This window comes from Balaenoptera ricei, chromosome X (assembly GCF_028023285.1).
Source record: "Balaenoptera ricei isolate mBalRic1 chromosome X, mBalRic1.hap2, whole genome shotgun sequence".
Lineage (NCBI taxonomy): Eukaryota > Metazoa > Chordata > Mammalia > Artiodactyla > Balaenopteridae > Balaenoptera > Balaenoptera ricei.
The window spans coordinates 62,644,460-62,657,390 of NC_082660.1; the positions used below are offsets into that span (position 1 = coordinate 62,644,460).

The 12,931-nt window shown below is 42.4% G+C and overlaps 2 protein-coding genes across 4 annotated transcripts in view; one reads left to right on the plus strand and one right to left on the minus strand.

Moving 5' to 3' along the window:
* Window positions 1-509: 509 nt before the first annotated feature.
* On the minus strand, window positions 510-3,409 carry PDZD11 (PDZ domain containing 11). Of its 3 annotated transcripts, none has more exons than XM_059911424.1 (7): window positions 3,326-3,408; window positions 2,716-2,815; window positions 2,215-2,298; window positions 1,891-1,947; window positions 1,495-1,593; window positions 1,207-1,267; window positions 510-1,056 (listed from the first exon to the last, which is right to left on the minus strand). In XM_059911424.1, the coding sequence occupies exons 2-7, from the start codon at window positions 2,800-2,802 to the stop codon at window positions 1,022-1,024; spliced, it is 423 nt and encodes a 140-aa protein (XP_059767407.1). In that variant the 5' UTR covers window positions 2,803-2,815; window positions 3,326-3,408; the 3' UTR covers window positions 510-1,021. The 3 variants fall into 3 exon arrangements, with proteins under 3 accessions (XP_059767407.1, XP_059767406.1, XP_059767408.1); XM_059911423.1 differs by having other exon boundaries at window positions 3,287-3,405; XM_059911425.1 differs by lacking the exon at window positions 2,215-2,298 and having other exon boundaries at window positions 3,287-3,409.
* A 576-nt stretch (window positions 3,410-3,985) lies between these two features.
* Window positions 3,986-12,931, plus strand: part of KIF4A (kinesin family member 4A) — a 125,650-nt gene continuing 116,704 nt past the window's right edge. Inside the window, exons 1-6 of the mRNA XM_059911463.1 lie at window positions 3,986-4,105; window positions 4,218-4,332; window positions 7,398-7,588; window positions 8,984-9,076; window positions 12,054-12,220; window positions 12,455-12,549. Of these exons, the coding sequence (XP_059767446.1) occupies window positions 3,986-4,105; window positions 4,218-4,332; window positions 7,398-7,588; window positions 8,984-9,076; window positions 12,054-12,220; window positions 12,455-12,549 (781 nt within the window). The remainder of the gene's footprint in view (window positions 4,106-4,217; window positions 4,333-7,397; window positions 7,589-8,983; window positions 9,077-12,053; window positions 12,221-12,454; window positions 12,550-12,931) is intronic.

The following is a 12,931-nucleotide window of genomic DNA, read 5'->3' on the forward strand; positions in this document are numbered from 1 at the left end:
TGGAAATGGCATAAGGCGTGGCCTGGAATCTCTAACAATGGATTGCTAAGAACATAGCAGAAGGTTATTTGGGGGCTGGGGTGAAGACAAGGGGGAAATCAGCAGTCAGTACTACTCAACCAACCAGGTGGAAATTGGGAAGCAATTTCTTACTGCTGTCCCTGAAAAGAAATGCATCTAAGCCTCTCCCTTAGTTTATGTTCCCGATGAAAGAATCTGGGAAAAGAAAAGACAAAACTATATTAATACTGCCCCCTGCAGAGAAATGGCCACAGCTCATGGGGGAAGGCGCACTGTTTCCTCCAGTACCCCCTCACCCTATACCATTCCTCAGTTATACTGTAGATAAGCTTCCTGGGTCTCCCTAATGTTCTGAGAGAGATAATTGTGAAGTACATATAGTGTTGCTCTGCTGCTTCTAGTGGCTCCTCTCTTTGGAAGAGCTTTTATTTTTATCTCGAAGGCATTTAACACCCAATCAGTATCATCCAAATCAGTATCAACCAACATTTCCTCAGCATTGTGGTTTACTTTTTTGGAGGGAGAAGACAGAAGGAGGGAGTGGGGGAAAACGGGGTTCCACTGGAGTCTCCAAAGTGTGTGACTGGTAGTATAAGGATGGGATGAGATGGCCAGGCAGATTAGGTGGGAGGCCCCCAAGATTTGTAGACGTTAATGAAAATGACACGACATATGTGGAATTGCCTCGCACATGGTATTCAATAAATGTCAGTTGCCTTCTCTAGCAGGGTTCTCCACAGGCTAAGCGATACCTAGACATCATCATCCTTCTCCTTCCAGGGAATGAAGCCCACCTAGAAAACTAGGGAACTCAAAGTGCAGTATGGGTGGGATAATGCAGTTGGCCAGCTGGCTCAGGGCAGGGCCTCGCTGTCTCCCCATCCTCCCTACTCCACTCTGCCAGGGTGGGGCTGAGAGTAGAGTTTCCCAAGTGGCTTCCCTGAGGCCTAGCTAGCTCGTCCTAGAAGATTCCATGTGGAGGGCTGTGGGTTGCAACTCTCTAGTGCACAGTCCTCTCTTTCTGGCGGTGATAATCTGGGGGAAAGAAGGAGGAAAAGAGCAGGTTATTTTCCGGCCTGAGCTCCCAACTCCCCATCTCCAACTTGTAGGGCCTCTAGTAATTGGTATTTAAAGAGTTCCTACCGAAGGCCCTGCCAGGTAAGCAAAAAAGAGAGCGGCACTTACTATAGGGAAAGAAGCGGACACGCATGCTGATTTCTCGAGCTGTCTTCAGGATCTCAACAGCCTGGAAGGAACACAGCAGCTTGTACAAATGAAGAGATACAACCCAGGACAGAATCATAACAGAAGGAATGTAGTTTGCCATTCCAACCTTCTGGGTCACTAATAGCTGCTTCCCTCTTACCAAGGAGAAATTGTTTCTTATCAAGTTATACATCAGGCTAATCTTATCCACTGTGTCCTACCTGGGATGGCTTCTTGCCTCACCACAGCCCAGGCTGCTGTGCTCACCTTGCTGTGCTCAATATCTTGGAAATCCACATCATTCACAGCTAGGACTTGGTCCCCTTCCTGAAGTCCTGCTCGATGTGCATCAGAGTCCGGAATCACCTGTTGGTAAGGAGAGAATATACATGGTCAAGGTGGGATAATTTTAAAGAATGTAAGTGAATTAAGTGCTATTCAAATGTAAGGTACTATCGGTTGTGTGTGTGTGTGTGAGACAATGCAGGGAAATGGGTGGCTTGCCAGGTGGGAAGTTTTAAGTGGGCAAGGGTATCCCCACTATGCCCCTTCTATGAGTCTACTACATCATCCCTCTCCCCAGCCTTGGGACATCAGGGTTCTGCAACCTGATAACTTAACAAAGGGAAGTAGCTATCCATATTGCCTACCAGGCACACGCACCTTGGAGATGAAGATGCCTAGCTGGGAGGCCTTTCCTCCTCGGATGTTAAATCCCAACTGTAAGACAAGAGCACAGAATGGGGGCTCAATACAGACCACAAACACAAGAACATCTAGTAGCATCACTGTATGATAGCTTGCCTTGTGTCCCTCAGAGAGAAGTCAGAAGTTGTGGAAGTGGCATCTCAGCTTTTCTGCCCATAAAAGTAAGTTTCTTTACCTCCTTACCTGCTTCCCAATCCGTCCCCCCAACCGTGGCCAACTTCTGGGCCTGGTACGGACAAATCTCGCCTGGAATAAGAGGCAACTGTTCCATAAGCTCACCTGAGCTCCAGGGGGCTTCTTCAGTGTGATGATACGGGGCAGAAACTGGGTCAACTCATTGTTGTAGTCTGGGTGGTATACCCTCTGCAAGACACAGCAACCCCAGAAATCTTACTACCAGTCTTACTACCTTCATCTAGAACACAATTGCATCACCCTGAAGCCAGGAGAAGGTGAAGTCATGGACTTAGTTTAAGTAGAACCGATAACACTGTCCAAATAGGTAGACGGATAGCAGTGGAGAAATGCTAGCCACCCAGTAGCTCCCCACTTCTTTACCTCGACAAAATGGAAATCAGGGCTCTGAATTTCCAGAATTCTCTGGTGTAAGTGGACTCTGGCAGGAGGATTCCATAAGAAGTTCCCAATGGGGCCAGTTGCTCAGAATCCAACTTCTGGCTAAGATTCACTCTCTATTGAGCTTTCTAACCCTGCCATCCTACCTTTCATAGATCATCCCTTGCCTATGGGGAAAAAATCCCTTGTACAGATGGTTCCCACCTCATGAGGAGGAATCCATGCTGGGGGATTCTCATAGGCAGGCAGGAAAACCACCGGGTAGTCATCATAAGGAATCCGGCTGTCCATCTCCAGCAAGGCCCTGGAATGGAAGGGTGAATCAAAGCTGACGAAAATGGTTCAAAAGGGATAGCAGCCCAGCGAGTTTCAGAAAACAACCCCGACCCATTCCAAGGCTGTCAGTCTCTAGGCCCAGCCCACTTCTAGGTAGGTGATAAACATTTTGGGAGAGAAGGAAGAAAACTATCAACTTGGCTGAATATCTGGACTCCAAGCAACCTGTTAGGTACACTATAGAAATGATCTCCTTTCTCACAACAACCCTGCAAAATAGATGTTACCGTCTTCATTCTAGAGAAGAGGAAATCAGGAACGCGTCTAAAAAGATCTGACTACTTTGGAAATTCAAGGGAGTGCTGACTCTAACTATCCACGGGGACTCGGGGCAAGGTACCGCCCCACATCCCCTAATTTGATCAGTAATGGTGGGGGTCCCCAGATCGGCCCTTCCTTTACCACCAGCCACCTTCCAGATACCCGTCCCGCATCGTGCCTGAGTCCTGCGCCCACGGCGCTGTAAAAATCGTCGTACCACCTCTCCCGCCGGCAGGCCCCAGACGCCCCGTACTCCTCTCACCACCAATTCAGCCTGGGACCCGGAAGCGGATGCTCAGCTGTGGAAAAGGGGCGGGGTCAGGGTGCGGCGCGCAGGCCCTCCTCCTCCCCAACGCGTCATCTTGCGCGCGCCGCGTGCGTGCTCCGCGCACAGGCTTTCTGCGCTCCGATTGGCTGGCGCCTCTGAGAGCGATTTGAAACTTGGCGGTTAAAGCTGTGGTTGGGACAGGGCGGCGGGAGACCGGGGAAGGGACGTTTAGTTTGGTGAGTTAAGGGGGCACACCTTAGCTCAGGATCTGCCTTTCCCGGTACCCTGGGGCTTTGGTTCTTTGTTGTCGTCTCCGCTGGGCTTCTCCTTTTCATTTCAGACGCCGCTTCGCTCTCTTCAGAGGGTCGGGCTGACTGGCAGTCCTGTCGTGGCAAAGTCTGAGGGACAGTGACTTTCCCGCGGCAGCGATCCCGCTGGGACGGGGACGCCGCCACCGTAGGCTACCGCTGACTTCCCTAACCCACCACACCCTCCGAGGAAGGCCGGAACTGAGGAAGAAGGCCTTCCCACCCCTGCCGACCTACAAAACTTAATCAGCGATCATCTTTCCCCACCCCCCCGCCGCAGAGACGGTGCCGAGGTAGGATCATGAAGGAAGAGGTGAAGGGCATTCCTGTAAGAGTGGCACTGCGATGTCGCCCTCTGGTCCCCAAAGAGATTAATGAGGGCTGCCAGATGTGCCTTTCCTTCGTACCCGAGGAACCTCAGGTGCGTAGCGAGTCCTGGGCCTGCCTCTGAACAGCTGGGGCTAAATGGCAGTGAGGGGCGTGGTCTGGCCTTTCATTTTTTTTTCTTACTCCTTGTCCCTTGCCTTCTCTAGGTGGTGGTTGGTACTGACAAATCCTTTACCTACGATTTTGTGTTTGACCCCTCTACTGAACAGGAGGAAGTATTCAATACAGCAGTAGCACCACTCATAAAAGGCGTATTTAAAGGTGAGGCTGTTTGATTCTTCAAATGGTTCTTGAGCATACACTGTGTTAGGCACTGTGATTGCGTGCTGCCAATACAGGAATGGATGAAGCATGAGTCCTGCCTTCAAAAAGCCCACAGCCTGAGAACTCACCAAATATCACTTGTACCCTTGAAACTAGTTTTATACTTTATTTGCTTTCTATGGTTCTGCTCATCTTTGACTTGTATATGTTTCGGTTTGTTTGTCCTGGAACCTCATTAGATTCTAAGCTGTTTGATGGGTGCTGATGAGGATCTACTTGAGGCCCAGGCACTGCAAAGCCTGTTGAGGGATTCAGAGATAAATAACATAGCTTCTGGGTCCTGGAAGAGTTCAAAGTCCAGGGGTAGGAGTGGAAATAGATGACTACATACATACTTTTTAAAAAATCTTTTTATATTTTATTGACATTTATCACTTGTGTTTTTTCTTTTGTGAACTTTAAAAATATTTATTTATTTATTTGGCTGCGTCGGGTCTTAGTTGCAGCACACGGGATTTTCATTGCTGTGTGCAGGATCTTCGTTGCAGCATGCAAACGCTTAGCTGCAGCATGTGGGATCTAGTTCCCTGACCAGGGATCGAACCAGGGCCCCCTGCATTGGGAGCGTGGAGTCTTAGCCACTGGACCACCAAGGAAGTCCCCATACTTTTAAATACATTAGAAATGTTAAACTTTTTGCTCCTATCTTTAAGAAAAAATATTTTAAAAGTTAAAACCTTTGAGGTTTCCTAAAGCCCCCGAATACCCTGGCCAGTTAATAATCTTGATTACAGAAGCTAAGGCTTTAGTGTTATTGAAGACCATGGCAAAGTTCTGAAGAAGGGAGCAATGCCTGAGAGGTGTCTAATTGTTATTCTAGTACAGTGGTTATTCAGGATTCAAAGCAGAGGGCTATTTAAAAGAAGCAGAACCATGGCATACTAGTCCCTTAAAGTTGAAAGGGATATTTGTACATCATCTAGTCTAACTTTCCATCCAAAGAAAAATACTTTCTAGCAATATCTCTAAGTGAACTTCCAGCATCTGGTTAAAAGTTTTTTCTTTAACAGGGATATCACTGGCTCATAGGGTAGTCCTGTTGATTGGTTTTGGACAACTCTAATTGTTTTAGATTATATTGAGATGAAATTTGCTTCTCCGTAATCTCTACCCAGTGATGTTAGTTCATCCCTCTAGACAAACAGAAGCCTTCTTCCAAGCAACAGCTATTCACATTTTTTTTTCACTTCTTAAAATGATGTCATGGCTCAGGACACATTGAATACTTTGTTTCAAATTTTTAAACTATTAAAGCAGTAATCTCAAACTTACAGAAATGTTGCAAGAACAGCATAAAGAACTTTTTTTTCCTGAACCGTTTGACTTGAGTTGTTGACCTGATGGCCCCCTGAATACTTCAGTGTATATTTGCTACAAACAAGAACTTCGTCCTGCGTAACTACAATACGACCATCAGAATCATGAAATTAGCATTGCTACCTCACTACCATCTGGTCCTCAGACCTCATTCAAGTTTCACCAGTTGTCCCAATAATGTCCTTTGTTGCAAAAGGATCTAGTTAAAAATCATATGTTACGTTTAGTTGTACTACTTCTATAGTCTCCTTTATTATAAAACTCCTTCAGTCTTCTTTTGACTTTCATGATCATGACACTTTTGAAGATCACAGGCCAATTATTTTGTAAACTGTTCTTCAATTTTGTTTTGTCTGAAGTTTATTTATGATTAGATTCAGGTTGTATCAATATATCTTTAGCAGGAATATCACAGAAGTGATGCTGTATTCTTCTCATTGAATTCTATCAGGCAGCACACGATTTTGATTTGTTCCATTACTATTGATGTTCATTTTGATCATATGATTAAGGTGATGTCTGCCAGACTTCTCCAATATAAAGTTAATCTTTCCTATTTACACATTTGGAGGACCATTATTTGATTCTAAGTCTCTTCTAATTAACCATCCCTCCTTTCCTTTAGCCATTCCTAAAAAAAAATATGGTATCCAGGCCCTTCATTATCTTGTTATCTTCCTCAGAATGTACCTTTCACAGCTTAGTAAGAACACTATAGTTCTACTTTAGTATTCTTAACTTGGGAAACTATGAGAATGATAGTCTTTAGAGGCAATATAAAGTAGAAAGTGATTCCAATATCTATGTGTTTTGTTAACATTGCTCTCAGTTGCAGAGATAAAGCCAGTATTTTTCAGTCAGGTCAACAGCACCCTGAGTTTTTGTAAAAAGTACTGAAACTTGGTTTCCCCACTTATTACTATATATACATATCTGTGGTATTGCAGAAGATTATGGAATGTTATTCTCTTGTCCCAGAGTCATGCCAGGTGATATTAGCAATCTATTACAGTGAAAATCTCAATTTAACATCTTAAGATCTTCCAGAACATCAAGGTCTTCATTTAGGTGAATAAGTTCTTTCAAAAAGAAAAAAAAGCAAAGGACATATATCACATTGAATCATACTTAAATGATGACATTTCTATGAAGAGCCTGATAATACGGTCCAAATGCAGTCTGAGAATTCATATAGGGAGGGATGCTTTCATTGACTGTAAAAAGCAACTTTGTTGCCTTTTCGAATGAAGACTCTGTTAATCAAAGAAATACACGTTGGAATCCCTTCTATTTATGCAGCTTCTAAAACTTTCATTTAATTGCCCTAATTTAGAATTGTTCGAAGTAGAGAGAAAGTAGAATTATAAAACTCTGAATGGCTTTTAGACGGTGACTTGGCCACCTTCATTATCTCAGTCATATCTTTAAGTGTTTTACTTCCTAGCTTTTAAGGGCTATCAAGAGAGGCACACATTCAGGTTTGATATTTTTCTTCTTTGCTTATTTGGAGTAGTGCAAAGTCATGGCACTCATATAACTTTTCTTTGTGTCTGACATTCCTAAGAGACCCTTGTGTTTAGAGAGCAGTCTCAATTTTGTTACAAGTAATTGCTGAAGGAAGTAGAGTGTATTGATTGGATGAAAATATTTGAGCACCGCCGCGCATGTGACTTCTATTTTGTCAGGATACAATGCAACCGTCCTGGCCTATGGGCAAACTGGCTCTGGAAAAACCTATTCGATGGGCGGTGCATACACTGCAGAGCAAGAAAATGAACCAACAGTTGGGGTCATTCCTAGAGTAATACAGCTGCTCTTCCAAGAAATTGATAAAAAGAGTGACTTCGAATTTACTCTGAAAGTATCATACTTGGAGGTAAATGATTTATCTTTAATTATTCTGAATTCAAATTTGTCTTTGGGTAGAAAAATAAATACAAATCAGGTTTTTCCTGGCATAACTCAAATTAATAAATTGCATTTTTAGTAAATTGCATTTTAATAAATTGATAGAGAAAACTCACTGGCTCAGTTGGATCTGGCTCCCACCCAGTTCTTTCCCTGTTGTCAGAATAGTCTGTTTAATCCGATTGTTAGAGGAGTTGGCATTCCCATATAAAAAGATAATAGGAATCCTTTAATTCCAGTTTGGCCTCTATTATTGATTCCCTGTAGAGTCTGTAGAAAAATATTTGATATCCCTTTAGTGTTTCGAGGCTTGAGTGATAATGCTGCTACTCCATGAAGAATGTTATAAAAATTGGGTGAAGTATTGAGCTGTGTAAGTGATGACAGAGTGTTTATTCAACAGATATTTATTGAGTACCTACATGTTACAGGCCCTGTTCTAGGTATTTGGGATATATCAGTGAACAAAACAGAAGTCCCTGCCTTTGTGGGTATTTTCATTCTATTATATATCAGTATACAAGTAGACTGACCAGTTATATCTAACCTCATGACACCAGAAACACATAGTTAGGGAACTTATGGCTTCTGGGAAACTAGCTGGTTGATTCCATAGCAGTGGTAAGATGTCTTATCTTTAAGGAGCAATAATTAAATGTATATAATTTAAACATGCAATTATAAATAGTATGTGAATACTTCATCCTGAAGTTGAATCTCAATATGTTAGTTGGTATAGGAGGTATAGAGGTGGAAGATGGGGAGTTAAACATCATTAAGATTAACCTTCTTGAAACTCTTGATTAACCCAGTTGTGGCCAAGGTGACCAAATGTAAAAATAACTTAGGAACCTGCTATATTAAATAGTAGCAACAGCAATAATAGCAAACAAATGTGGTGCTTACTATGTGCAAACACTGTTTTAGTACTTAAAGTTCTGGTTGTTGTTGAAATACTGGTTGCTACCTCTCCCTTTTGCTTCCCACTTCCACCCTCCACTAAGGACCCATTGCTTACATTTTAACAAAATTGGTGAAGGTGATGTTGTCATGACACCATCAAAGAACTGAATTTGGGCACCCATGTAGCTTTCATTGTGTCTGCTGTTCCTGAGAAACACTCTCTCAAGAGAGCAGTCTCAATTTTGTTACAAGTAATATGTGAATTTATTCCTATAAGTATCAAATGGTTACATGTAGGGTTAAAATCCTTTTCTTAATTATAAAAATAATATGTTTGTTGAAAAAAATTTTTTTAATACAGAAAGTCATAAAGAATTTTAAAAATCACCTGTGGTCCCACCACTCCTCAATTACCACTGTTAACATCTTGTTTTTACCACTTTGTTTTCAACAATACCAGATTTACAATGAAGAAATCTTGGATCTTCTGTGCCCATCTCGTGAGAAAGCCCCTCAAATAAATATACGGGAGGATCCTAAGGAAGGCATAAAGGTGTGTTTTTCTCTCATTTGATGTTATTTTAAAATGTTGGCCACTACTAAAGTTCACACTCCTTTTATTTGCCACTGTGGTTTTAAATGACTACTAACATCTCAGTCTTTCAGATTTTGTGTGGTCCTAATTCCCTTTGTTAACCTAGAATTCCTAGATGGGAACTTTTGTGGGGAAGGAAGTTTTATCACCTTCCTATTACCTCTTGAAGGAATGCTAATATCAATTAAATATTTATTGGCTATTTACAGAGTTCTGAGGCTGGGCTGTCCAGTATGGTATCCACTCGCCACAAATGGCTATTTAAACTTAAATGAACTAAAATTGAATGTAATTTGAAATTCAGTCCCTCAGTTACCAGCCACATATCAAGTGCTCAATAGCTACGTGACTAGTGGCTACTGTATTGGATAGCACAGATATAAAACATGGTCATAGGAAATTCTGTTAGACAACACTGTAATAGACATTGTGCTAGATCTCTGGAATGATATTTAGAAAGTAAAACGATACAAAAATTTAAAATTTATAAGTACCATAGGAAGAAGAGATCGCTTATTTGAGAGGCTTCCATCACATGGTATAGATGTAGGCTGAGGAGCTGTAGCTGAACAAAGTTTGAGGCAAGGTTGGGAGTATTGTATATGGGAGTGGACCAAATCCAGGAGCCAGTGTTGAAAACAGGCAGAGCTTGGTTCTAGCAGCAGCTTGAGTATTCAGGAGTGGGAGAATTTGAGGTGGGAAGTGGATGAGAATAGGGTAGTACAGACTTAGGAAAACTTGGGAAAATAATACCTTATCCATCTTTCTCTCCTTCTTCTCTTCCCTGCAGAGAAAGCTGAAATTTAGGGTGCAGGTGCTTGAGGGGCAGATGCCTATGCTACTGAAATTTTTTTCCTTCTGGGTCGTTAAGTCATTAGCCAGGCACTAAAGCAAGGCTTGAAGAATCAGACTTATTTTGAAAGCCTGATAAGCGTGGGATACAGAAAGACAGTTTGGATAGTGGGGATAAGAAACCTGGGTAAAATGCATGCTGTGACCAGAAAGAATGTTGGTACTGAGCCGGCTCTTGACCCAGTACTAAGATCTTTTATGTGTCCTATACCAAGGCAGGAATTAAATCCCAAGCACTGTTTGAGGGAAAATTTGCAGTACAGAGAAGTGTTAAGTTTCTGACTCAAATTGAGGAGGGTAAGGACAAGTTTGTGAGCACTCTTCAGTTGGGATGGATGGAATATAAGTAAGTAAAGAAGTAAGGTTATTCTTGTAGTAAGGAATAGCTTAAGCAGGAAAGCAGAAAATATATTCCTGGGGGTAATAAGACTAGATTGGTCTGTCTGCATTAGAGGATATGGGTTGGGAAGTAATAGGAGATGTGTTAGGACCAGATTATGAAGCCAGGCTAAAGAGCTTAGTTTCTATCCCTGTGAATAGTATGTAAGCTACTTAATATTTCCGAATGAAGGATTGCACTGGCTACTTTTACCAAGTTTTTATCTTACGTGTATATCTCCGACTAAGTTAGCTCCCGGGAGGTTAGGAGAGTATCTTAAGATCTCTTTGTACCCTCATTATCTAGCATAGGGCTTAGGAGTTTGGTGACATTTTAGGAAGCAGGATTTTCGGAAGGCTAAACAAGAATGGATTGAAAAGGAGAAAAACTAGGATGAGGAAGGAAAATTTAGGGAAACTTTGCCTTATTTTTCAGGCATGAAGTAATACGGGCCTGGATTAGGCAGGTAGATGTGGAAAGGAAAAGGAAACAATGGATTCAAAAGAAGAATGACTGGGAGTTGGTGATAGGTGAGATATGGGGGAATAGCAGGAATTAAAGGCGAATCTGAGGTTTTGAGAATAGAGGTCTTAGTAGAAACGAAGAAGTAGTGGAGAGAATCAGTGTTGGTGGAAGGAAGATGAGTTTGGTTTTATAATTTACTGATGTCAAAGTGTAAGTAGCAGGCAATTTGAAGTATAGGACTAGAAATTAGGGCCACAGATATAGGTTTGGGAGCTATGGGGTAATAAAATCATAGCATATTGAGGCTAGAAGAGACTTCATAATCATCTAGTTCAATCTCCAGAGGCTCCAAGAGATTTTAACTTATACAAATTCTCCTGGGTAGATACAGTACCAAGCCTAGGACCCTGTTTTCCTGGCTTCCTAATGGAAGCCTAGTGGAAATTGTACCATGCTATTTTCCCTAGTGAATATGAGGTATAAAATGGGTCCAAGATATAGGGAGGAACACAGGGCCACAATGGAGGAGAATGTAGCAAAGAGAAATACCATAGCTATTTGTGTGGCCCTTGCTGTCCTTAGGGCCAAAACTTACCTTCACTTGGGGCTCCCTGGAAGGCACATACCATTGCTACTATAAAATCTAGAGGTCTTTTGTAGCTCCAGTATTGACTGGCATCCTTGTTTTGGAGGTCCCCAGCGAAGATTGGAGACCTTGGTTTGCAGTGATCACAGAGTTGCTAGTTAAAACTGTCCTTATGGGACTTCCCTGGTGGCACAGTGGTTAAGAATCCTCCTGCCAATTCAGGGGACATGAGTTCGAGCCCTGGTCCAGGAAGATCCCACATGCCGTGGAGCAACGAAGCCCGTGCACCACAACTACTGAGCCTGAGCTCTAGAGCCTGCGAGCCACAACTACTGAAGCCCACACGCCTAGAGCCCGTGCTCCACAACAAGAGAAGCCACCGCAATGAGAAGCCCGTGCACCGCAACAAAGAGTAGCCCCCGCTTGCCACAGCTAGAGAAAGCCCGCACACAGCAATGAAGACCCAACGTAGCCAAAAATAAACAAAATAAAATTTAAAAAAAAACATAAAAAACCCAGCCCTTATTACCATGACTATTTATTGAGGTTCTACTGGAACATCAAGGCATTATTTTTTAAACCACCAGTCCTTATATCTCTGATGAAGTATTTGAAGTCGAATCATAAGAGAGTTTTTTCTTTCTCTGAATTAGATTGTGGGACTCACTGAGAAGACTGTTTTAGTTGCCCTGGATACTGTTTCCTGTTTGGAGCAGGGCAACAACTGTAGGACTGTGGCCTCCACAGCTATGAACTCCCAGTCATCCCGATCTCATGCCATCTTTACAATCTCCATAGAGCAAAGAAAGAAAAGTGACAAGTAAGTTCAAATTACAAGTAAGAGTCAAGATTTTTAACATTAGTTCTACTAAAGTTGAATGATAGGTTGCTTCTTGATTTGAAAAATAACCAGACATCAGTACTCTGAGCATGAGTAATGAATGGAGCCATTTGGACTGACGTGAAAGAAAATGAGAGCCGGCAGGTGAGCTTTGATACTCACCTACCCTCAAGCTTGTGTACCATTCTCACTTGTGTCCTGTTATCATCACAGGAATAGCAGCTTTCGCTCCAAGCTGCATCTTGTAGACCTTGCTGGATCAGAAAGACAGAAGAAAACCAAGGCCGAAGGGGATCGTCTAAAAGAGGGTGAGAATAATTAAGGCTACAGTCGTAGATAAAAACTTCCAGTACTCTTCGTGCTATTGTTGGTGTCTTGACTGGAATATCTCAGGTCACATTCTAACAGTAGCTACAATTCAAGTTTGAGGCTGATTTCAGAAACAGTGAAAAATTGTTTCTCTCCCTTGCACTCATTTTCTAATTTAGGTATGAGATTTGGATCTGGTCCTTGGTTTGATTTCATCTGGCCCAGGCAAGTTTTAGTTTTTGTTTTGTTTTGTTTTACCCCCAACTACTTATAATTAAAATCAATATCCTGATTCTGTCGTCCCAAGTATTCACTCTCCTTCCCAGATGTTGTCACTTATAAACCTCATCATCATGGTTTCCATATCTTCATTTAAGTGGT

Bases quoted from the DNA above. Each gene is read 5' to 3' on its own strand.
- PDZD11 (XM_059911424.1), bottom strand. From the start codon at position 2,802: ATGGACAGCCGGATTCCTTATGATGACTACCCGGTGGTTTTCCTGCCT. The intron at 1,268-1,494 runs GTGAGCACAGCA...TGTTCCTTCCAG, and splicing joins AAGATATTGAGCACAGCAAG to GCTGTTGAGATCCTGAAGAC. The intron at 1,057-1,206 runs GTAAGTGCCGCT...TCTTTCCCCCAG, and splicing joins TGTCCGCTTCTTTCCCTATA to ATTATCACCGCCAGAAAGAG.